This window comes from Petaurus breviceps, unplaced genomic scaffold (assembly GCF_028583685.1).
Source record: "Petaurus breviceps papuanus isolate PSGF00001 unplaced genomic scaffold, PetGlider_PUasm1.0 90784, whole genome shotgun sequence".
Taxonomy (NCBI): domain Eukaryota; kingdom Metazoa; phylum Chordata; class Mammalia; order Diprotodontia; family Petauridae; genus Petaurus; species Petaurus breviceps.
In genome coordinates this window covers 8,619,105-8,644,170 of record NW_027187345.1, presented here as the reverse complement: position 1 = coordinate 8,644,170, position 25,066 = coordinate 8,619,105, and the positions used below count along the sequence as shown (strand labels likewise).

Genomic DNA, 25,066 nt, shown 5'->3' with positions numbered 1-25,066 from the left:
GCTTTGATTTCTTTCTTGATCCATGCAACCACTTTTCTGCAATACTTCTGCTCACCTCTAAAATCTGCACTTGCCATCTATACACCCATTATTTGCATTGATTCTCGTTTCTGTGTAACAAGCATACCCTGATTTCCCATCGTATTGCAAAATGATTTATAATAATTTGCCAATTTCTTTTTTTCAGTGAAAATTCATGCATATCAGATTTTAATTTGAGGACTGAAGAGACTTTGACCTGATAAAGGCTTTTTTTTTGTAGAAACAGAGTATCCATTTTTCAGGTTTTCTAAATTTTTAAATAGGTGTTTCAAGTTTTAAGATAACTCAGTATGGCCAACAATGATATATTTAAGAATCATGCCCATGGATAGTTGTACCTAGCTGATTTGTAAAAGATGGAGACTACATCTTTTCCATTTTTCTTCAATTTAACATCTGCTATGTATCATGTGAATGTGTGAACAGTCTGATTTCATCACTGTGGGGAAATCTACCAATGCAAAATGCAACCTAAATATGTTTTAATAGGTAAGTCTTAGGAAGTTGCTTTATTTAAAGCATTTAGAGGTTACATAACTCACTCAGTCACACAATTAATCAATAAGCATTTATTAAGGGCTTGCTATATGCTAGGCATGGTGGGATTTGAACCTAAGTCTTTCTGATTGCAAGCACAGCATTCTATCTATTATACCCCTATCACATATGTACATTGATTTAAGGAACTCAAAATTTAACTGAGTATGTGAGGAAGAAACTCAGTCTTGAAGAGTTGCTTAATTGTTGAAGGACAAACTGAAAGATAAATCTAGGATAGAGAAATGTTATTGGTGATATATCAAATCACCTCAAAGAGAGTCAAAGCCTTGATAATCTACCTTGCTTTGTCATTAGTCATGTATTTTACACATAACTTATTCTTTTAAATTTATTTTTAAATTGAATTTATTTATTTTTTATTTAAAAAAATTAATTTGTGTATTTACTTTTAGTTTACAATATTCAGTTCCACAGTCCCTTGAGTTTCAAATTTTCTCTCCCTCCCTCTCTTCCTTCCTCACCCTTGCCCCCGCATGGCAGCATGCACTCAAATATAGGATCTACAAATATCTTCACATTAATCATTAGTCATGTTGTAAAGAAAGATTGTAACCAATGGAATGATCACTGGGAAAGAGGAAACAAAACAAAACAAGAAAAGGAAACAGAGCAAGTAGTTTGTTTCAATCTGCCTTCAGACTCGTAGCTCTTTCTCTGGATGTGTCTTTTTGATTATGAGTCTTTTGGAGTTGCCTTATAACCTTACATTGCTGAGAGGAGCCCAGAGTTAAAGTCAGTCATCACACATACGTTGTGTCTGTGATTATGTACAGATTTCTCCTGGTTGTGCTCTTCTCGCTCAGCATCAGTTTATAAAAGTCTCTCCAGGTTATTATGAAGTCCGTCTGTTCCTCATTTCTTATAGCACAGTAGTATTCTATTACATTCATATATCACAACTTATTCAGCCATTCCTTACACATAGTTTATGACTATGGATTTGTTTTTCCCATGTATTTTAGTCTTGACTGGGTGTTAAATTCATGACCTTGGCTGCCCCATGCATCTTACTCTTAACTAAATGAATTAATCAGACCAGACAAAACTAGGAACCTAACAGTCTTCTTAGCTGTTCTTAGACTATCGTTCTGTATTTGTCATTTAGAATTGGTTGTCTCTCTTATCAAGATTAGTTAATTTTAAGCATCACTGAAATATAGTGAGATACCACTCATAAAATTTGGCCATTGAAAGGATATGACTTATTCAAAAGGAATAAATTAAATTAAATAAAGCAGAGAGTGGAGTAGAATACATTTTATTTTTTAATTTAAGTTTTCAATGAACATTTATTTTCTTTTCCTGCTATTTGAAAAAGAAGGGAAAAGAAAATCCTTGTAATAAATATGCAGAGTCAAGTAAAACAAATTCCCCCATTAACTATGTTCACAAATGTATGTTCATTATTTTTCTTGACTAACACTTCTTTGTCAAGAGGTTAGCAGCATATTTATCATTGGTTCTCTAGAATCTTGGTTGGCCATTGCATTGATTAGAGTTCTTAATTCTTTTAAAGTGGTTTGTCTTTACTATGATGTTGTTGTATAAATTGTTCTCTTTGTTCGGAGAAGCACTGTATTTCAAAATCTATTCGTGTGAAGAAGTCTGTGATTTAGGGGAAAGGGCAGAGAGATTATGGAAGATAGCATTTATGAAAGGATTAGTCATCAATTAACAAATGACATTGCCTTGGGAGCTTACTATTGACTTGGCCAGTGGGAAAAAATGAGTGATGAATTAGGTAATAGATCATAAATCTTATGTTGAGTCAAAATATAGTAATGCAGGGGAATTTTAGTTGCTTGAATGTAGGCTCACAGAGTGCCCAAGGCAGAAAATCATCTACAAGTCTTCTAGAGCAGCTAACTATATTCTTGATTGACCTTTGTAGTAATTTCATCCTTCATAAAATGGAGGAGATGACCAAGGACTAGGATTATAGATTTAGAGCTAGAAAGAACCTCAGAGGCCATTTAATCCAACACTCCAATGCTGTAAAAAGATAAAGAAGCCCAGAGAAGTGAAGTAATTTTGTTCAAGGACACATGGCCAGTAAGTGAGAGAACCTGGATTGACTCCAAAGTCACTTTTCTTTCTCTGACATCACATTTCCTTGACTCTTCTGGACTTGATTCTATTAAGGAGGTTGCCAACATAATTAATAGGAGTTTTGGAACAAATTGTACTCTATTTTTGAGTTCTTGATCAATGAGAAGAATTTTAGACAGTGTGATGTCTAACCTAGATTTTGGATGAGTTGTTTTCAGAGGTCAGAGAAATGTAAGAAATGTAAGTAGAATACCATGGCCTAAAATTCTAGAGGGGAAATTGACTCAGAATAGATGGGATGAATGAACAAATGCAAGATTGAAATCCTGGCAACACAAACATAAATTATTCCAGTGAAGAAGAAAGAGGGAAACACCACAAAGTAGTATGGTCCTTCAAGAGAATAGTGTCAGTGGTACTAAAGCTCAGAATGAGCCAAGGTTGATGATGAAGAAAATAAAAAGGAAATGACCTGATCACTTTATTATATATTTAAAAGGATTAGCAAGTTGAACACAATAGGTTTGCAGTTTCATGTGTAATCATCTTTTTTTGATGCTATATTATGGAAATGCTTGTTTTATTCCAGAATTTAAAAATAAATTAATAAATGAAAGGATTACTGAAAGTACTTTGGAAAAAAGAGCTACCTTGGAGGCAGTGGCAAAACCATGAAAGGCTGGAACTACTGCTTGGGGATGAGATGTTGATTGATGCCAGAGAGAAGGCAAAACTCTTCCACTTATTTTGGTTCTGGTTTCTTTTCCAAGATGTCCTTGACATGCTAGAATGAGTGGCCAGATCTATTCGAGATCTATTCTGGTATCAAAATCATCATGTGTGACCTGGGTTCTTGAAAACAGAATGCATTTCTGGCAACTCCTAATGACGAGAAGGTTCTAGTCTGGGTCTGGTGACAGATGGAATGTTGGCTATCCTTGGACCAGCCTAGCTAAGTTTAGGAAGGCTCATCGCCAGCTTGCACACATTGTGATGAAGTTTTGAGCACACCAACCCCAAAGATGCTATCTGCTTAGTGATAAAAGGGGCTATAATCTAAGTTAAAGGAGGTAATAACTGCACTAACAAAATCACTAATCCTTGACATATTTTTCTACCAAGAAGAGCAAATCTTCTGACTTGGAAGGATTGGGGAAAAAAAGGTACTGAAACCCAAGATAAGTGAGGAGATAGTAACAGAGCCCCTATTTACCCTCAATGTGTTTGTCTCCAGCCTGGGCAAACAGCTTTCAAAGCTATTGAGAGAGATATGGCTGCCAAACTGATGCCCATGATCTCTGAAAAATTGTTAACAAGAGAGGAGCTCTAGTACTTAGAAAAGCAAATGTTCTGATTTGCAAAAAAAAAAAAAAAAGAAAGAAAGAAAAGCAAAGAAAAGAAAGGAATAGAGTTTGTCGTCTACAGGCTAGTGAGCTTGACTTTGATTCCTGTTTAGTGAACATGGCACCATAGAATTTGAGAATTGGAAGAAACTTCAAGTATGTTTAATCCAATCTATACACAAAGGAATCCCCACTGAACCAAACTCCCAAAGATGTCAGTCATTCTCTCTATAAAGACCTCCAAGTGGGGGGAATCCACTATCTCTGGAGACCAGCTATTCTATTTTTGAGCAGATTTAATTCTTAGGAAAATTTTCCTAACATTATGCCTAAATGAGCATCTTTGCCACTTCTTTCCTTTGCTCCTGGGGTTCTGCTCTGTGACTAAAGAGAACAAATCTAAGACCTCCTTTAAATGACAACCCTTCTAATATGTGAACATGCTATCCCATTTCCCTGAGTCTTTGTTTCTCCAGGCTAAATATGCCAAGCCCCTTCATTTGATCCTCATATGTCATAAACTGCAAACCCTTTACCATCCTGATTGCCTTTCTCTGGACACTTTTCAGCTTATCAATGTTCTTTGTAAACTCTGGTGCCCAGAACTGATTGCAATACTACATATAAGGTCTGACAAGGGCAGAATTTAGTGGGCTAATCAACTCCCTGCTCCTGGAAGTTATGCCTTTCCTAATATAGTCCAAGATTGCCTTGGCTTTTTTGTCTGCCATGTCACACAGCAATCTCATTTAGCTTGCAGTCCCCTCAAACTTCAGATTCTTCTCAGAACTGCTGTTGTCTCTCCTGCTTTCCCATGTTATGTTTATGGAGTTAATTTTTTGAACCCAAGTGCAAGACTGCATTTATCTCTATTGAATTTCATCTTACTAGATTCAGACCAGTACTCTAGCTTGTAAAGAGCCTTTTGGATCCTGAGTCTCTTAGTATCCTCCCAGCTTTGTCTCATCTGCAAATTTTATGAGCATGCCATGTGTTAGTTTATCCAAGTATTGATGAAAGTGCTAAATAGCACAGGGGCAAGTATGGATCCCTCAGGCGCCTCCCCTGGAAACTTCCTGCCATGTTAACACTAAACTATTCACAACTACTCTGAGTCCCACCATCCATACAGTTCTGAATTAATTTGATTGTATTATTTTCTAATCCACATATCCACACATTCTTCATAAGAACAGTATGAGATACTTTACCTAAAGCTTTGCTAAAATCTAGGTCAACTATATTAGCAGCATTTCCCTCATCTGTTCATTTAATAATCTTGACAACCTCTAGAAATGGAAGAAGTGATCAAGGTCGTGCCACAAATTTCCTTCTTCCTTTTCTTTCTTTTTTTCTTTCACTTGGTCAAATGGGTCAACTTCTACTTCAGCCCATGGCAAGAGTCACTCTCCCAGCATTCCCCATGAAAACTCCACTTTCATTTCATAGGTGTCAACCCCTTAAGGTTATTGGCATTATGGATTATTAACTCAATAGCATTTCTTGATGATCATACCTGGAATCAGACTCAGAATGATATCAGTTATAGTTCTATAAGGTCTAACTTTAAATAGCAAATTTCAACAATCCTAGCCTTCGGTGAATACAGTTACTAAGGCTCAGATATCTCAGAAGTCACTTCCATTGAGCTGCTGGCATTTTTCTTGAAGCAGTAGAACAATGGAATAAACCTAACAATGTATTTATTTATTAGGTATGTGACTAGGGGCTAGGTAGCCTTTTGATACTGAGTTCCCTCATCTATAAAATGGGAATAAGAAAGCTTTCATTACATACCTCACAGGGCTATTGTGAGGAAATCTATTTGTAAGCCTTAAAATATTAAAGCAGCTTCAATTAATATGTTATCATTATTTGGTTCCTCCTCCCTGGAGATCTTCAAGAGGAGGCTGGGCAAATTTTAGATGGGAGTCCTGTTTTGGGTATGAGATAGACTAATTGCCCACACAGGCCCCTAAGATGTGATCATTTTAATTTAAAAAAAATCTTGCGCCAATTTTCCCCAGCCCTGTAGAAAGAAGAGCACTTAGTCCAGCACCTTGTACATTTAGCCACTCAATAAATATTTATTGAATGAATAAGTTCATGAATATGATGTCAGAAGTTTTTTGCCTACAACTTCTTCCTAGGTGTATGCCTTGTGAAATCCTAAGATTCTCAGAATAGTAACTGATATTTATCTATTTAGTTTCTCTGTGAACAGTTAGATTTTTCATGATCTAAGCCTGTGATACTTTTTGGTAGTTTTTGAGACAGTGGCCTTCTGTGAGTGGGATTGTTAGTTATTATCATTTTTAGAGAGATGTTAAAACAATATATGGCAGCTGATGAAAACTACTGTCCAACCTATCTTTGACATGTTCCCCCCTAATATGAGTAGAAATGTCCAGAGAATTACCTACTGAAGTAAAATGTAGACCTTACTAGCTTCCTTAAGCATTATTATAGATTTCATGTTATTCCCTAGGATCTAAATTAAATTGAGAAACCCTGGAGAACTCCAAGAGCAAATTGTAATGTATTGGGAGTTGTCCATAATGAGCCTTATCTTCCTTTCCTTCCTCCAAGTGTTTCCTAGTTAGAACTGGACTGGGTCTGGGCAATGTAACTTTTTCATGTAGGTCAGACTAGATTTGTCACCATTTTCCCTACTTATTCAATCATGAACATTTTCAGTTATCTTTGGCTTTTATCTCCTTACCCTACCCCATTCAGTCAGTTATCAAATCCTTCTAATTCTTCTTTGCAATATTTCTCGCATCAATCCTTTTGCTTCCTTTCTCTCTCATCTGTACTACAAAAGCAACCTAATTAATCTTCTTGTCTTTAGTCTTTTCATTCTTTAAGCCATTATGTGTACCAAAAATAGATTAATATTTCTAAAATAATGCTCTTGCAATGCTTTCAAATTATTTGCTTAAAAATCTTCATTGACTATTAGCTTCATTGACTATTGACTTAGTCTGGTTTTTAAGGTTCTTTACGTGCTGCCCCTAATTTACCTTCCCATTCTCATCTTCTATGGTGCCTTTACATGAATGTTCCACTCCAGACATTTTACTATGAGCATGACTTTTGTTTTTCTAACTTTGAGCTGCTTAGAATATCCTTCTTCTGCTTCTTTGCCTATCAAAATCTTATCTACTTCAAGGCTCAATTCAAATTCTACTTCCTCCTTAAATCCTTTCCTTATCATGGACATTTTCTCCCCTGCCTCTGATCTTCTTCAGCAATCATTGTCTGCCTCAGTCTTTTTGGAGGATGAGGTAGGGTAGATGGGGGGAATTATGATTTGGCATTTGGTATCTATATCAGCATAAGGGAATTCTCTGGTGAGGAAATTTTCTTTATCACTGCAAATTAGCTATTACGCTGTGTTACACAGTTTAGCAGAAGCGGGATCTAAACCGAGGCCTTCCTTAATCTTAGTGCCTTCCCTCTGTTGATTATTTCCGATTTATCCTGTCTATATATATATTTTTTAAAGCAATCAGGGTTAAGTAACTTGCTCAAGGTTATACGGCCAGCTATTTCTGGGTGTGGTGCTAAGTGTCTGAGCCCTGATTTGATCCCCAGGTCATCCTGACACTGGAGCCGGTGCTCTTGCTCGCTGAGCCACCTGGCCTCTCCTAAGCAATCGGGGTTAAGTAACTTGCTCAAGGTTACGTGGCCAGGTGTTTCTGGGTGGGTGCTAAGTGTCTGAGCCTGGGATTCGATCTCCAGGTCTTCTCAACACTGGAGCCGGTGCTCTTACTCGCTGTGCTACCTGGCCGCCCCTATCCTGTCTTTGTCTTTTTTGTACGTAGTTGTTTCCATGTTTTCTGTCCCTTAAGATTGTGAGTTCCTTGAGAACAGAGCCGTCTTTCTTTGCCTCTCTAGTGTTTAGCATAGTGCCTCATACATAGTAGGTGTCTAATAAATGTTAGTTGTCTGTTACCGTCACTGGACTGTAAGCTCTCTGAGAGGGAACTCTCTTTTGCCCTTCTTTGTACCCATTTCACTTAGCACAGTGCCTGGCCTGACATACAACAGACACATCATAAATGCTAGTGGACTGATTCCTGACTCTCTATCTCTTATACCATGATGTCCCTCATTTATTCAGTTATTTATCACTTCTTGTGCTGTAATTATTTTTCACATGTTCCTGTCAGTTGTAAAATTAGACTACAAACTCCATGAAGGCAAAGATTGGTTCTTATTCATTTTTGTTTTTATAATGCCTAATTAATCGTTTACCTATAGTAAGCCTCCGATGAACGGTTTTTGCTGATGATATACAGTAATGGTACAGGTCTTGGACCTGTGGAGGAGAGCCTACTTTTTGCTTACTTGAGGGAATGAATCTTCCGGGGCTATGAATTCCTCCTCCATCTGCTCTTCCTCTGTAAGTTGCTATTTTGGTGAATGGTATCACCATTCTCTTGGTCACCTATGCTTGAAACATCAAAGTCTCCTTATTCCTTATCTTTCACATTCAGTCGCCACAATTTATATTGAATAGCAGAGATGGGGTAGAAGTTCTTCCATAAAAATGGGCCTATTTTAATTTTTATAGATTTGTTTTCTTTCAATACAACTTTCATAATCAAGGATTTGTGATTTTGCTGTATTCATGCTCCTATGACTTGGTAAATGATCTCTGAGAGCTATTCTAGTGACTGAGGATGGTGGTGTACGATTGTACTCTGCTACTAGAGGAGGCTGGTGGGTTGCTTGAGTTCATGACTTCTGAGCTGTAGCAGGGCTAAAGCTGATCAGGTATGTGTACTAAGCCTGGACACAATATGGTGAGCCCCTGGGAAAGGAGGGCCACCAGGCTGCTTAAGGAAGGGTGAACCAGTCTAAGTTGGAAAAATGGAGCAAGTTAATGCTTTCACGCCTTTCAGGACTGGGATTGAGCCCATAAGTTGCAGTGATACTTGCAGTGTAGTCAAAAGAGGGTTTATAATAATAATAGTTATCTTAGTTCCTACAGCTGAAAATTCATTAGACTGAGGCCAGCCTGACAGTGAATCTCTCTAAACTTAGGTAGGTTATTTCTCAGACAGCACATATACAGTCTGTAACCATGATCTCACTCAAATAGCCTTTCTAGCTGGGTAGTAAACCACTACTATGCCTCAAAGGTATAGCCTTTGAGATCCCAGGGTCACCTCCATACCACAATGAGGTATCAGAGAAGAATTATGGTTTTTGACCTAGAAGAGGTCTTAGAGGAGGTCATGTAGTCCAACCTTCCCATTTTATAAATGAAGAAACTGAGACCTAGAGAGTTTAAGTGGCTTAAAGGCTTTTTTTACTCCAAATCCAGGGCTTTTTTTTTTCACTCTACCATTATACCATTCACTTTTTGGTGAAAGGTTCTCTTTTCTTTCAATAAACCCTGAATTAAAAAAAAATGATTTTATGCACAACAAATCCTTGCAGAAGAACAATTAAAGATTTAAACCAGAGAATACCAATATATACATATTAAAAAAATTTTTAAATAGAAATCAAATTGTCAGGTAAGGTACAGGAGATGAAACTATTCATAAATGGAGCCACACAAAAACGTTTTAGAAAAACACACTATCACAAAATTTTCCTAAAGAGGTAAATTGAGTCATGCTTACAAGAAAAAAAAATCTTAATAATTAGAGCTCTTCTCAAGTAGAATGGGCTACCTTTCGAAGTAGTGAGTTCTCCCTCTTTGAAAGTCTTGAAGCAGAGTCTGAATGATTGCTTGGTGGGTATATTGTAACTGGGATGCTTTTTAAGAGTTGGTTTGAATCTCTTATAACTCTGATTCTGTGAATAGGAAACTACTGGATCAATTGAGAAAAATTATAGATGCAAATTATTGATAAAATTAAAATTGCAATACAACAAAAACTTAGTAACCACCTGTTTGTGCAGAACCTTGTGGTAGGCTCCCATAGAGGTACAAAATTTACATTTCACAGTTAATGCCCTGAAGTAGCTTAAAGTATATCAGGGGAGTAAGATACCAACTTAACTACAGTAGTAATGGTAGTAGCATACATATTCCAAAAAGAATACATTATAAAATTATATTTGCTTTCTGAATATGTTTTGGTATTTGAAGGTTCTAGAAGAGCACTTCAAATAAGAAAACTACTATGCCAGGAAGTTCTGACATAGTTATTACTGCAATGGTTGTCTAATTTTCCCATCTTGACTTCTTTTCAACTCCTTCCAGCAAATCAATTCTTAGATTAGATAAAAGGGCTGATTTTTTTCAAACCTTCCCTAGGGCAGGTAAGTAGTTAAGTGCTAATGTATAACTTGAGTAACAAAAAAGGATTTGTTCCCTTGAGACATTCTGCCAAGAGTTATGGTCCCAGAGGTAGTAATAAAGTAGAAGTCATAGGAATGTGTTTCTTGGCCCTGGGCTCACTTCTTGGTCAGTTACCATTGTTTTTTTCTCTAACGTTGCTTCCACTTCCACTGGCTCAGATTCATCCTGACTTCCAGATGTCCTCTCCATACAAATCTGACTTCCACAAATTTTGCTTGTGTTTATGTGCTAAATACGGCAAATTTTGTACAAAGAGCTTTGACCCCATTGGTATGGTGGAAAGAACATTTTATTATGGAGTCGTAGAACCTCTGAATCTTGGTTTGGACACTTGAAATCTGCATGTCCTTGGGGAAATCATTTAACCATTGGTGTGCTGGTAAATGTTTCACAACTGACTCTCCAATGATACCTACTTTGCTTGCCTGGATGACTAGGGTATGGTGTTATGCTCAGCAGTAATATACAGCCACTAGTGTGGGTCAGGCCTTTATCCTCTCACTCCTGGACTTTTGTAATTGCCTTCTAAATGGTCTGCCTCCCTCAAGTCACTCCTTACTCCAATCCACCCTACACTTAGCTGCCCAAAGGATTTTCATAAAACATAATAAGCCTGCCTAGGTTATCCCTGACCCCAATTGTTAATAAACTGCAATGGCACCTTGTTACCTCAAGAATCAACTATAAAATCTTTGTTTCTAATTTAAAGCACCTGGACTTTTTCTACCTTTCCAGTCTTCTTATTTACTCCCATCCCCATACTCTGTGATCCAACTACGTATTCGTATTTGCTCTTCCTCCCCCATTCCATCTTTCATTTTCTTGTTTTTGTACTGGCTGTCTCCCATGTCTGGAATGCTCTCCTTCACATCTTGATTTCTCTGGCATCCTTTGAGTCTCAGCTCAAATGTCACCTTCTGTAGGAAGCCTGTCATGTTCTCCTTTCTCCATTGCTAGTACTTTCCCCCTATGAGATTACTTTCCATTTACTCTGTATATGAATTTCATGTACCTAGTTAAATTAAATATTTGTTCCCCACATTAGAATGTGAACTCCTTGTGGGCAGGAACTCCTTTTGCAATTCTGTATATGCCAAATGCTTAGCAAAATGTATGGCACATAGTAAAAGCTTAATAAATCCTTGTTGATGAATGGCCTTACTGTCTACATAGGGAAAACCACATGGAGAAGAATGTCTATTTTCAGTAATTGTATGGGTGGCTCATTAAGCTTCATTACTATATATGTATATGTATATGTGTGTGTGTTTGTGTTGTGTGTGTGTGTAGAATTGCTCAGTACTTTCAAAAATCTCAAGCCTGCTTCCCATATTTAGCCCCATCTTTTAAACACTCATATTCCAGAGCTATTATATGGCTACAAATCATAGAATACAGCAATTCATCTCTTGGAGATACACATGACAGACATATCCAACTGCAGCAAATTTTCAGTGATGGCTTGCACAAAAGAAGTGACCTGAGAGATATTATCTAGGGAATGAATAATCAGTAGAGGAAATGGGCTGGTCAGTGGGCAAAGGAGAACAGATGGACAGCCTAGATGCTACTCTGGTACCCACAGGTTGTCAAAGGGACTTAAAAGAAGGCCTTTAATGGAATTATGAGAAGACATAGACAAGAAATCTCATAGGATGAGAAAGTGTGGATGGTCTCTAGTCTGCACTTTTGGTCCCCTCCTTAGATAAGACCATTGAGGCATACATAGAATCATTTTTTAAAGGATTAATCTATTTATTAAGTGAATATAATGTCCACACAAGTGACAGAGTGCCCTCCCACTTAACCTTGTCTTCATTTTTCATTCAGACTTTTGGAGGAAAGCGTGCATCATGGTGCAAATACTGTGGAAAGAGTTTTGGATCTGGAGACAAGGGAGACAATTTGGTGTCAAATCCAAAATCCAGTACTTGCTTAAGCCATGGGATTATTAAAGTACTAATGATGAAACCTAGCTGCAGATAAGCTTACTAAAAAGTATTCATACCTGTGTAAATTGATGACAATAGAACAATTTGTGTATATATATGATTAAACAAATGGCATATGGAGACCCCATGGTTATAGTGCTTTGAGCTCTAGTTTTAGTTAATTCTGTGACACCTAAATTCTTATAGGGTAGATGTGTGCTCATAGGTCTCTCTGTGTGTATAGTATTCCTGATGAAAATATGGTTGGTTTTAGTGTGGTAGTTATGCTTTTTGCTGAAAATATACTGTATCTGCTTGAGTATCTGGGGGTTACCTAGAGCTTGTTCAGGAATGGATCACAAGGATGATAGATTGAGTTGAAAGAACATTAGTGGTCATTTAATCCAACCTCCTTATTTTTACAGGTGCAAATATAGAATGTGGGAATTGTTTTCTATAAAATATAGCTCCTCTAAAGCCTTAAGGGACCTCATCCCAATTCACACTCACACTGATGAGTCAGACTTTCCAGAGCAAGGCTATGTCTTCCCTGCAAGGTTCAAAGGGTACCTCTGAAAGGTTGAGGTTCATGTTTTTCTATAATGCTATTGGCTTGAACACCCATTATAGTGTGTTCTCCCAAATATCTATCACTAGTTATAATTAATATCTCCTTTATACCATTGATAGACTGTGATTAGCACCTCATTCTCATTTAGTTAGTTAACATCAATTAGCCTTTTGAAAATGCTAATTAGAAGGATATTTACCAAGAAGAAAGATCAAGAACAAAAGTTACAAATTATTTTCCCCAACATGCTACTGTGAGTCCTGTGGAGAGTGAACTTCAGCTTAAAGTAGTTTCTATAAAGCTTTTGTCCCACTAGTTCACTTTCAAAGGTGCCATAGCCAATGTATGAATTCCTTCCTCTTGTCTCCTTTCTTGACTGCTGGGCTAGGTCCTGGTCACTCCTTAGGGGTATGTTGGTGGACTATAAACTTGGGCTTGGATTCTGGCTCCTAGAACTTTGGTGGCTCTCTCTTCTGATCTTTCACATCTCACAAAGTCACAGCCTTCACCCTAAGAACAGAAAAGAGTAGACACAACAGAGATAGAAATAATAGTAGGGCCTTGGGCCCATGGGCCACATAGTATTAAACATATAAAACTTGAGGGCTTCCTCCCGACCCAGAAGCTTATCACTCACTTTAACTCAGGCAAGCAGAAAAGAAAAAATTCCTTAGTAGGCTACTGCCTTTTGAAAGCATTCTTAGTTTCAAATCATCAGCCAATCAAAAGGTCTTCTTCACTTGGCAAGCAGACTTCACATGCTTTGAAATTCTTGTGGGGGGGTCACATCAGCAGAACATGCTGCATATTTTTATGAGAAATGGGATCATTGGCCAGCCCCTTTTCCCTTACAAAAGAAAAAAACAAGTAGTGAAACCCTAACCCCATCACCCTGCCCCAACCTACATTGAGGAATAAAACAGGTATAAGTTTCTATTTAAACATTATTTAACGTTAAGCAATATTAATGCCTTATCAGATTTGTTAAATTGGGATGTTTCTTGCATCACATTGCAGAGTACATCATGCAGTAGGTGTGTATAATTCTTACCTCATTATACCTACATCTGTCTTTCCTATTCAATCCTTGTATTTATCCTTTCTGTAGCATTCTGGTCTAGTCCCTGGGGAGAAAATCATAGTTTTGCCATTTCTTTGTCCCAAAGGAGGATTTTTTAACCAGAAAAGTTAGATACATATGAGTAAGAGAGTCCATGATACCTGAGTGTGCTAGCCACCATACATCAATATTCTGTGACTTCCAGGCTGTAGATACTCAACATTTTACACTTGATAAATAATTGCTTTATTAGTTGGATTTATTAGAACAGAGCAATTCCAGTCTCTATTATTCTTTTTAATACTTTAATGGCTCATGATTTAATTGGTGTGTCAACTCTCTCTCCTGATGCAGAATTCAGCTCCAATGCCTTAATAGATGGTCTTTGTTATTTGTCAAGGCTGAGGGGAAAAAAATCACTCAGTAGCCAAGCTTTTGTTGATGACCCTCCTGGATTGATACTCAGCCAACAGGCTGTTGTCAGGCTGGCACTTTAAATCTTTTCACCTTGGAAGAATCTGCCAAATCTGGTTTGTGCTTTGTTGGCATGGCCTTGGAGAGACTGGGTTCATTTATGCCATTATGAGGTGTCAAAAAAAGAATTTTTAATGAATATCAGTATTTTTCTTTTTAAAATATCAAAATTTTGTGGGAGATATTTTTACTCTACTGAATCTTTTATCTTTTTTTAAGATTAAAATTGTTACCCTTATTGTTTTTAATGTCACATTTATTTCTGAATATATTCCTTTCCCCTGCCCTACCTTGTAAGCCTTTTCTTGTAACAGTTCTTAAAAAAAAAGAAAAGAAAAAAACAGTTTGATATAACTAACCATATCTTATAGTTTATGCAACTTTTATTTTCTTTTTGAGACTAGTTCTTCTTAACAGGTTGAAAGTGCAGCCGACATTCATTGACTAGATCACACAATTGATTGGCATGAAAGCTTGAACCTTTTCTGTTTTCTTCTCTCTTAGGCAACCTGGTGGTCCCCCTTACCCTGCTCTCATGGCCTGACTATATTGATAAAAACTTAGTGAGGACACCTAATTGACCTAGCTCACTCCAGCTCAGACCTCCTGAGCTCAAGTGATTGGCTAGCCCCATCCTTCCTGGGAGCAGGGTTTACAGCAATGTATCTATATGGCTTTATGCAGCTTTTCACAACCATAATTCCTTACCCTCTGCCAAAGTGATTTTCTGTTAAGTATGTCTGACTGTCATTCTCCCACCCCCACTCAATAAAGTGCAGTGTCTCCCTATTACCTCCAGTATTAATTATAAAATCTTTGTTTGGCATTTAAAGCCCTTTCTATCTTTCCAGACTTTGTAAACTTCACTCCCCCTCCATGAATTCTATGAATCATCAACACTGATGTCCTTGCTATTCCTTGTGCATGATACTCCATCTCCTAACTCAGTGCCTTTTCCCTGGCTGTCCCCTAAGCTTGGAATGCTCTCCTTCACTTTTGTCTACTGGCTTCTCTGGATTCTTTCAAGACTCAGCTCAAAATCATCTTCTGTAGGAAGCTGTTCCTGTGCCCCTCCACCTGTTAGTGCATTCCCTTTGAGATTACCTCCCATTATGTTGGTGTGTATGGGTGTAATGTTAATGGGATATAAGATCTTCCCCACCCATTAACAGTCCTCAGGTGGAGCCCAGTTAGGGAAGCTTGCTTAGGGGAGGCTTGCTGGTAGGAAGGCTTTCACACCTTTTGCTGATTTCTAATTAGGCACTGACGCAGGAGGGTTTCGATGTCTTCTGGCTCTGAGAAGTGTCTATATACTCTGAGTTAGTATTTTGCTTTGGGGGCTCACTTATGAGAAAGATCTTGTGATTCCCTGGGCTAGATTCTGAGTGGCCATATATTCAGAGCTCCCTGATCGCTCAGATATAAAGGTTCTCTCGATCCAGGGATGTATGTCAAGTATATAGTTGATTCAGGAAGTCAGAGCCCAGTGCTGACTATTCCCCTGAACTAGTAAATGTAATTTAAAAAGATTGTTGACCCCTTAAACACCATCTTTCCTAGTAAAGCAGATCTAAGAACCTGTGCTAGCAGCCATCCTGGGTATGCCAATGTGGTTGCCACTACAATGGGGTGTTCTGGAAAGATTGACACCTCTGGGGTGAGGACTTGCTGAGCCCTCTTCAGGGTTGCTCATCATCCACCTTTGGTGTCCACTTTTCACCCAACTCTCACCTGTGGCTCCAGGGAGCTGTAGCATGTGCAGCAGTCACATGCCATTAAAACTGTCTTGACAGACAGGTTAAATCAGGTTGAGAATAATTGAGAGGTCTCAAACCTGTCTGAGAGTCCTCGAGATGTCTTCCCCTAGAATGTGAAGACTTCCCCCAGTGGAATGGAAGGATAATAATTGATTCCAATGACCATGAAGGCAGCTGAAGCAGCATAGTAGAACACTTAGAATTTGGTCATCCATTGCATTCTGGGTCATTGCCCATCACCTCGAATTTTGTCTTGCCTCTGGACTTCGGTCCACTTGTGGATCACCCTCTAGTTCAATGACATCATTGGTCCTCTTTGAAAATGAAGGATGAACATTTATAAACTTCTTGAGGGCATGTATCTTGTTCTCTTTTCTTTGTATCCTCAGCATTTAGCCCAGTACCTGGCACTTAATAAGTACTTGTTGATGACGAAGAAGGGAGGGATGTCCATTTTATCAGTTATTCTCTAGGGACAAAGTTGGTCATTATAATCTTACAGAGTTCAGCTCCATTTTATTGTCATTTCCATTTATGTTGTTGTGGTCATTGCTTTCCTATGATCCATGACAGTTCTCTGTATTTGCTGAATGGTATTCATCCTCCTACCTTTTATTCTCATTACTAGGTTCAGACTATTGGGTGTCTGACTTGTAACCAAATATATCTAGTTTACTCACTCATACACCCTAGATTTTGATGAAAAAAAAAGTTGAAAAAGTCTTCCAAGGCCCTAATTTTTATGTCTGCTCTAATACCTTTAAGATATGACGATATTTCAAATCGTCCAAGCACTTACACTCACTGGAGACATGTGACTAATGTACTCTGAACACCTAATGCCTGAATAGATAGATATTCTATGCATGTAAAAAAGGATATGAAGAATTTGGCAGCAGGCATCATATCTGACTGTTTTAGAAGGGCAGAGACCTCATCTTCCCCAAAGATTATTTAAAAATTTCAACACCTACTACAGAATTATGTTCACACAGGTGCTGAATATTTTTAATGAGTAATATGGGGCTACTCAAAATTCAGCTAAATCTCTGAGCAAGCTATTTAGCCATGGAGGAATTAATTCTCTTTTTTAGGTCAACCTTTAACTTCGATCTGTATTATGGAAATGATCCAGATGTTGTAATGAGTCACTTTCAAGGGAGTTAATGCTCTAATAACCCACATTGGTTTGTCACTACTTAATAGTGCTTTTTGGTCATTTTGGGTAAATTTCAATGCCCACTGTGCTTTGGCAGTACTACTAGCAGATTGAAACACACAATTTCAGCATCCCAGCAGCAGTTTTCTGGTTTGATAGAAATCCAAATTGGCCCTTTTGGGTCAGTCAATTCAATATTTATAGAGCACAAATATTTATGTCCTAAGGCATTGAGAGGGCATGAGGCATTGTTCTTGATCTTAAGGCAATTTCAGTCCAGTAAGAGATATTGGACATGTATATAAATCATTATAAACCGAATTAAAACATAAATGTATAGATATACAAAATGCTCTGAGTACTTTAAGCTGGCACATAGTAGCTTCATAATGAATGTTTGTTGCTTTATTGATCTGAGATGGGAGTTAGTACTTCTATCTGAGGATAATAATAATAATATCTAACCTTTATATTGTGCTTTAACATTTGCAAAGTGGCTTAGATATGTTATCTCGTTTGATCCTCATAGACCTGTGAAGTAGGGGCCATTGTTATTTCCATTTTACAGAAGAGGAAATTGAAGCTGAGAGAAATTGAAGAGCTTACTTAGGGTCACCCAGCTAGTAAAGTGTTTGAAGCAGGATTTGACCTCAGCTCTTCCTCACTCTAGGTCCACGGGTATATATCATTCACTTACTACCTTCATATAGGTTGTACCTGAGCTTGCTTTTGAAGGATGGGAAAAATTTCAATGGAGATGGGAATAGTATGTGAGAAGGGAAGGGAACAAGTGCTTTCTCTTTGTACAAGATGATATGAGCAGAAGCACAGAGATAGGAAAAGGTGGGATGAATTCAGGGAATGTTGAGAAGTCTAGTTAGACATATAGAATATATGAAAGAAAATAGTATAAAATAAGGACAATAAGGTGGTGCAGTGGATAGATCTCTGGGCCTGGAGTCAGGAAAATCTGAGTTCAAATGTGGCATCAGACACTAGATGTGTGACCATGATCAAGTCACTTAACCCCTATTTGCCTCAGTTCCTCATCTGTAAAATGGGGATACACTGGAGAAGGAAATGGCAAATCACCATAGTATCTTTGCCAAGAAAATTACGTAGACTAAAGTCCATGAGCTCATGAAGAGCTGGACAACTGAATGACTACAACAAGAAATATAAAAAAGTTAGATTATGGAAGGTCTTATGAGCTAGGTGAGGGAGTTTGTACTTTATTGGTATCAAATAGGGAGCAACTGAAGATTTTTGAACTGAGGAATGAAGTGGTCAGAATTGTCCTTTAAGGAAGATTAATCTACCTTAATGTATGTAGGATGGATTGAAATGGAAAGAGATCTGGTTCAAGAAAACCAGTTGAAGTTGTAGCAATGCAGGTAAGAGATAATCGTGATGGTGAAAACAGAAATCAAGGGACATTTGTAGAAGATCCTGCATGAACATCATTGGTTAGATCTGAGGATTGATTGAGGAGGTAGAGAGCAGAGTCGTAGAATTTCAGAACTGGAAGGTATCTCAGTTTTTAACTAATGTGACTTGTAGTTGAATAGGAATTTCTTTTATATCAAGTAGCTAGCTATCCAGACTTTGCAGACTTCCAGGGATGGGAGATTCACAATGTCAGGAGTAGGATCTCATCACTTTTGAACATCAAGCCCAAATCTGGCTTTCTCTGCATCTACTACCCATTAATTCTGTCCCCTGGGGCCCTGTCAAGCAAATCTAATTTCTCTTTCAAGTGACATCACTTCAGATATTTGGGATCATAGGAATTAAAGTTGGAAGGTCCTTGAGAGATAATCTAATTCAATCTTCTAATTTTATAGACAAGGAAACTGAGGTCTTGATTGACAAGAGGTCTTATGGTAAGGTCTCCTGTAGATAGTAAATTGTGTGGCCAGGATTGATAGTTACCTTTCTTAGTCTCTTCTACTCCAGGCTAACTATCATCAAAGTTTTTAAAAAAAAAAGGCTTGATGGTAGTGCTATTTGCAGAAATAGGGAAGTTATGAAAAGAACCAGATTTTTCAGAAAAAAGATCAGATTTTTTTGGACAGGTTAAGGATAAGGTATCAGGACATACAATAAGCAATTAGAAATGTGTATATGTAGTTATTATATACATATATGTCTACATGTATGTATATTTTTTAGTCATTTCAGTCATGTCCAACTCTTCATGACCCCATTTGGGTTTTCTTGGCAAAGATATTGAAGTGGTTTGCCATTTCCTTCTCTAGCTCATTTTACAGATAAGGAATTGGGGCAGAGTCAAGTGACTTGCCCAGGGTCACACAGCTATTAAGTATCAGAGGTTGGATTTGAATCCAAGAAGATGTCTTCCTGACTCCAGACTATCTGCTGCATCACCTAGCTACCCATATGTGTGTATAGATGTGTGTAGTTGTATATGTTTGTGTGTATGTATATATTAAATATATATGCATATATAATATATATATATCTTAGTGGTATCTGATATCTACATATTTAGCAGGTTGTAGTTGGAACTGAAGCTATAAAAATGTGATGATTCAGAAGAGAAAGCATAAATAGAAGCTAGAAGAAAACCCAATTCAGAACCTTGAATATAAAGTGTGTCACGGAAACTAAGTAAGGCATCGTGCTCATACTAGATTACCTCGTGGGTCCCTTCTTCCTGCTTTAACGTAGTATAAATATATGAGAAAGTACCATGAAGGAATGTGCAGTCAAGAGCTTCAGAGGCTGCAGAAAGAGGCCAGGGAAATAAGAACTAAGAAAAAGCCATTGGCTTTGAAGATAATTGCCATTAAAAGGTCATTAATTATTCCTGGAGTGATGGGAGTGGAAGCGGAATTACAAGGAGTTAAGGAGTGGTTAGTTGAGAAAGAGTGATGGATTACTCTCTCTGAAAAGTTTGTCAGTAAAGGAGAAACGGTAGATGGGACAGTAGCTTGAAGGAATGGATTAGTTTGTAGAAGGGGTGTGTGTGTGTGAAATAAAAAACTGGATAAAAGAGAGCATTGGAAGATACAAAAAAGAAGACTTGATAGATGGAGTGAAATCCTGGGATGGGATCAGTGGCACAGGTGGAAAGGTTAGTCTGTATAAGCTAGAAGACCCTTGAGATAGGAGGAAGAAAGAGATTTTTGCTATTTTCTTGTAGTAATTTGAAGTGTGGTCCTGAAAGTGATTGGGGATGGTAAACTTGTATGCTGGATCTGCTTTTGGAATGGCACAGAGTTGGGAACTGAATAAATGGAGTTTTGCATTTACTGAATTAAAAAAAGGTCATAAGTTGATCATATTCTCTTGGCTTTCTTTTGGTGTTGACCCCACAAGAAATGCAACATGCTTGTTTTTTCTACCAGCTCCCTTTCTCCCTCTTCCCTTTGTGGACATGCAATCTCTTGCTTAAGACTATACAGTTATTCTGATGTCTTTTTGTTTATTCCTGACTGATAGCACCATTACTGCCCCTCCCTGCCCCATAAAGATAAACTATCTTGCTGGGATTTTTTTTTTTATTTTTCATAGTAATAGCTCAGTTCAGTTAAACTCTTAACCAAAAAACATGCTTTTTTTTTTTTAAAGGAAGAAGAGATGCCAGAGGTAGAAATTGACATTGATGATCTTCTTGATGCAGACAGTGAAGAAGAGAGAGCTCTCAAATTACAGGTAAGTAGTTTTTAAAATATTTAATATTAAAATAATGGATAGCTTAATGGTTGTTGTCCTTTGTACTCCAAGAAGACTGAAATGACATCACTATTCTGGGGTCAATAAGTGTCCAACTGTGGTTGATACTGTGTGCCAGGCATTGCGCTAAGTGCTGTGGATTCAAAGAAAGGTAAAAAAGCAATCCCTGGTTTCAAGGAGCTCACACTGTAATTGGGGAGATAACATGCAAACAGCTCTGTATAAACAAGATATAACCAGGATGAAAAGGGAGTAATCTCACAGAGAGGGGGAATCAGTAAGGGCTTCTCATAGAAGGTGGGCAATTAGCTGCATCTTGAAGGAAGCCAGGAGGCAGAGATGAGGAGGGATAGTATCCTAGGCATGAGGGACAGTCACTGAAAATTCCTGAAGTTGGGAGATTGAGAATTTTGTTCAAGGAACAGAAAGGAGACCAGTGTCACTGGATGGCAAAGTATGTAATGAGTAAGTTCTTCATTATCCAAAGAGGAGAGTCTAGAGGAATTCAAATCACATGTTATCTTTTTCTGTAGATATGATCTATAGATTTTATATATATGATCTCTTTCATTCTCACTTTTCCTGGGAGAAGTATGGATTTTATTTCCCAAGATGTATCCCCCTCCCCCCCCCCAGGGAGAAAATCTCTATGTTTAAAGGTGAGATGAGTAGATATGCAACCTGGGCTAGAAGTCATCTATCTCCCTGGCCCAGGAGTCTGTATTACCTACACAGTATTGTAGCACCCACTCTGCTGGATCTTCACAGTCCTTTTTTGTGTAATGGTTCCAATGTTTGAAGCTGTCAAAATATTCTATATTATAGTATGCTCCTCTGGTAGCATGCTGGCAGAAATGCCTGGCATTTATTTAGTTTAAAACAAATACTTTACTATTTTACTCTTTAGAGATGGTATCAAAAAACCTTTTCTGCACCAGAGTTTCTTAAGTTGATGAATCTCTGTAATATGTCACTCTTCCTTATATTAAAATATTGCTTGCCAAGGTTTGTGATCTCTAAAGATAATCAGTGGTTTGTTTCAAATGAGCTAATAATTGCTCATTTCTTTCCAGTTGGGAAGTGCTTCCAAGTTGAAAATTTTTGTTTTAAAGACCCTTTGTACCAATGATTAATCTTTGTTGGTATTATTAATGGAGAAGTATTCTATGCCTTTAAAAGTATAGACCAATGAACTAAGCTAGAAAAAAATCTGAGAAAAAAATGTTAATATAGGCACACACCAAGAATGTGGCAAACTTAATGACAAAATAAGATTGCATAGACCTCGGGCTGGGAGGGAACTCAAAGAGGACAGAATCATAGATTTAAAGCTGGAAGGTCTCTTAGACCTCATCTAGTTTGAACTTTGAGTCAGATGAGACCCAAAGAGGTTAAATGATTTGTCTAAGATCATACAAGTGGTAAGTAGCTGAGCTAGGATTTGAACCCAGGTCCTTTGACCCTAAATATAAAATTCTTTCTGATTATACCACCTTGCCTCTTATTTTGTCTAGCCCATTATACCACAGATGAGGGTTTAGCCTGGAGGAGCTAAATGATCACCCACAATCACAAATAAAATTTGACAACAGAATGGGGACTTGAAAACAGGTCTTTGGACTTGGTCCAATGTGTCTTCTACCATTTTCCTTTCTGTTTCTTTTAACATTTAATACTAATACTGTGTTAGCACCACAATGAGAAGCGAGGGAAGAGTGAAAAAAAATCTGTTGATTTAAGTTTAAAAAATCATATAGATCATTGGGTATAGCTTTCACCTAATGCGAGAAGAGATAGAATAATAGCGTAGTTCACACAGTTAGCAATTTATTTCAGTTCACTGCAATGCTACATTCAGAGTGATAGAAGGAGGCTTGATGGATATCTTAACATCTCAGGAAAAATCATAGGATTTTGAATTGTGACTTGCCATTTCTAAAGATAAGCTCTTCCCTTTTCCATTTCCTCTGAAAAGTATTGATAACTTGGTCAAGGGCAGAGTGTTCATTTCAACCCCAATGGAAGGATAGTTCCTTCTTTTCAGATACATGGAATCCTCTCTAGGGTGAAACATTCTCCTCCAGGGCTACAATATTCCTACATACTTTTTTTATCCTACATAAGCTTTTCTTGCTTGAAGCTTACAAACCCCATGCTTTTGGAAAAAAGAGTAGTCCTAGACAGGTGATGTGCAATCTTAACTTGCCTTGTTTAAGATGATATTGAATAGATGAAATACCTTTCAAAACTGTAATGACTTTTTACAATTGTTAAATTGACCTATTTGTGTGTTTAATTCTAGGAAGCTCTTGTAGACTGCTACAAACCAACAGAGGTAAACAAATCACTTTTCTTAATTGTGATGTTTCTTTTTTTTCTTGTTAAAGCAATTTGTCTAAGTAGACTTGATTTAAAAATTAACTGGGTATATGACAATTAACAATCTGTATCCATAAATGCATATGTTTTAGAAGTCTGGACCTGATGATTTCTAAGCCTGAACATGCTTAATTCAGGAGAACTTGAAAACAAATGGAAATGTATTCATTGAATACTTTCTATACAAATCTCAACTTCATAGGAAGTATTGAGGAAATGGAATTATTCTAGACTAAGCTTTATAATTACAAATTTGGAAAATACATATTGTCAGGGGATTATACTTGTCCAACCTAGAAGATTACCCAGTACTTGTGTAATTCTGAGCTTTGTGTGGCTACTTATATACATACAGATATTTGTGTGGCTACTTTTATACATACACATAAACACATACATGTACATCTATACCAAGTGCTTTTAGACATGAAAGCAACTGGATATTTATATGAAGGAATACAGCATTTAATGTAGAGTTATAGAATATTTAAATACTCTTAGCAACTATAAATATAGATAATGGAAAGCCAAAATATTTTCATTTCAGATGCAAAAACTATCTGTAAAAGAAATTTGTCTTAATATATGACTATAACAGTTCAGCAAAATTTAAGCAATATATTAATTCTCTAGAGTCTGTATTTGTAATATCAGATCATAATGAGACTTTGAGTGACTGAATAGTGCAAAATTAATTTTTTGTACAACTTATTATAAACGCTAAGAGAAGAATGCTTTACACTGGAAAATGTGTAAGATTCAAATTCAGTATACAATTCAGTAAATATGTATTAAGCACCTATTATTGTGTGAGGCACAAGAAGATTGTCTCTGCCCTCAAGAATCTTATATTCTTTGGAATTTAACAACAATAACAATAACATACATTTATTTAGAGTTTTAAGGTTTGTGAAACACTTTTCTCATAATCCTATGAGGTATCACTATTCACGTTTTGTAGATGAGATAACCAAGGCACTGAGAGGTTCATGACTTGTCCCATGCTTACATAGTTAGTGATTGATTTAAAGGTGAGATTTGAACCCAGCTCTACTGAAGTCAAGTCCAGAACCCAATCTATTAGATAGAAGATTTAAAGCCATCTCTTAAAACAAAACAAAAAAAGCTTATTTTATTCTGAACTTAAACACCAAAAAAGGGGAGCATTTCTATATATATATATATTTCTATATATACAATAGAACACAAAATAAGGGTTCTATGAGAAACCTCAGCTCTTCACTTCATACCACTTGCTTTTAAATATATGCACACACACACATATAATGAATGCTATTCGTTACTTTCAAAATTGTCAGCTTGATTGTACTTCTATCTGAAGTTTCTTCTGTGCATTTAAAAATGCTATGATGACCTTTTATGGGGCGGGGGGGCAGGTGTATCGATATTGCTAAACCCTTCTCCCACTCTACCCTCTTCCTAATTAAAAAAAAAAAACAGAAATAAAGAAAAAGAAACCTTGTGATAAATTAGTACAGTTAAACAAAATGATTCCATGCAGTGATCATGTCCCAGAAATAAAAGCATATTGCTGTAAGTAAGGTATAAAAAGCCTGGAAAGGTAGGAGGCTGTTATGGAGGACTTTGAATGCTAAATAGAGTATTTTGTGTTTGATCCCTGTGATGATAAAGAGCCACTGGAATTTATTGAGAGAGAGAGAGAGAGAGAGAGAGAGAGAGAGAGAGAGAGAGAGA

The 25,066-nt window shown here is 37.2% G+C and overlaps 1 protein-coding gene across 1 annotated transcript in view; it reads left to right on the top strand.

Moving 5' to 3' along the window:
* PPP1R14C (protein phosphatase 1 regulatory inhibitor subunit 14C) overlaps window positions 1-25,066 on the top strand; it is a 117,071-nt gene that overhangs the window by 71,232 nt on the left and 20,773 nt on the right. Inside the window, exons 2-3 of the mRNA XM_069069694.1 lie at window positions 20,867-20,950; window positions 23,274-23,306. Of these exons, the coding sequence (XP_068925795.1) occupies window positions 20,867-20,950; window positions 23,274-23,306 (117 nt within the window). The remainder of the gene's footprint in view (window positions 1-20,866; window positions 20,951-23,273; window positions 23,307-25,066) is intronic.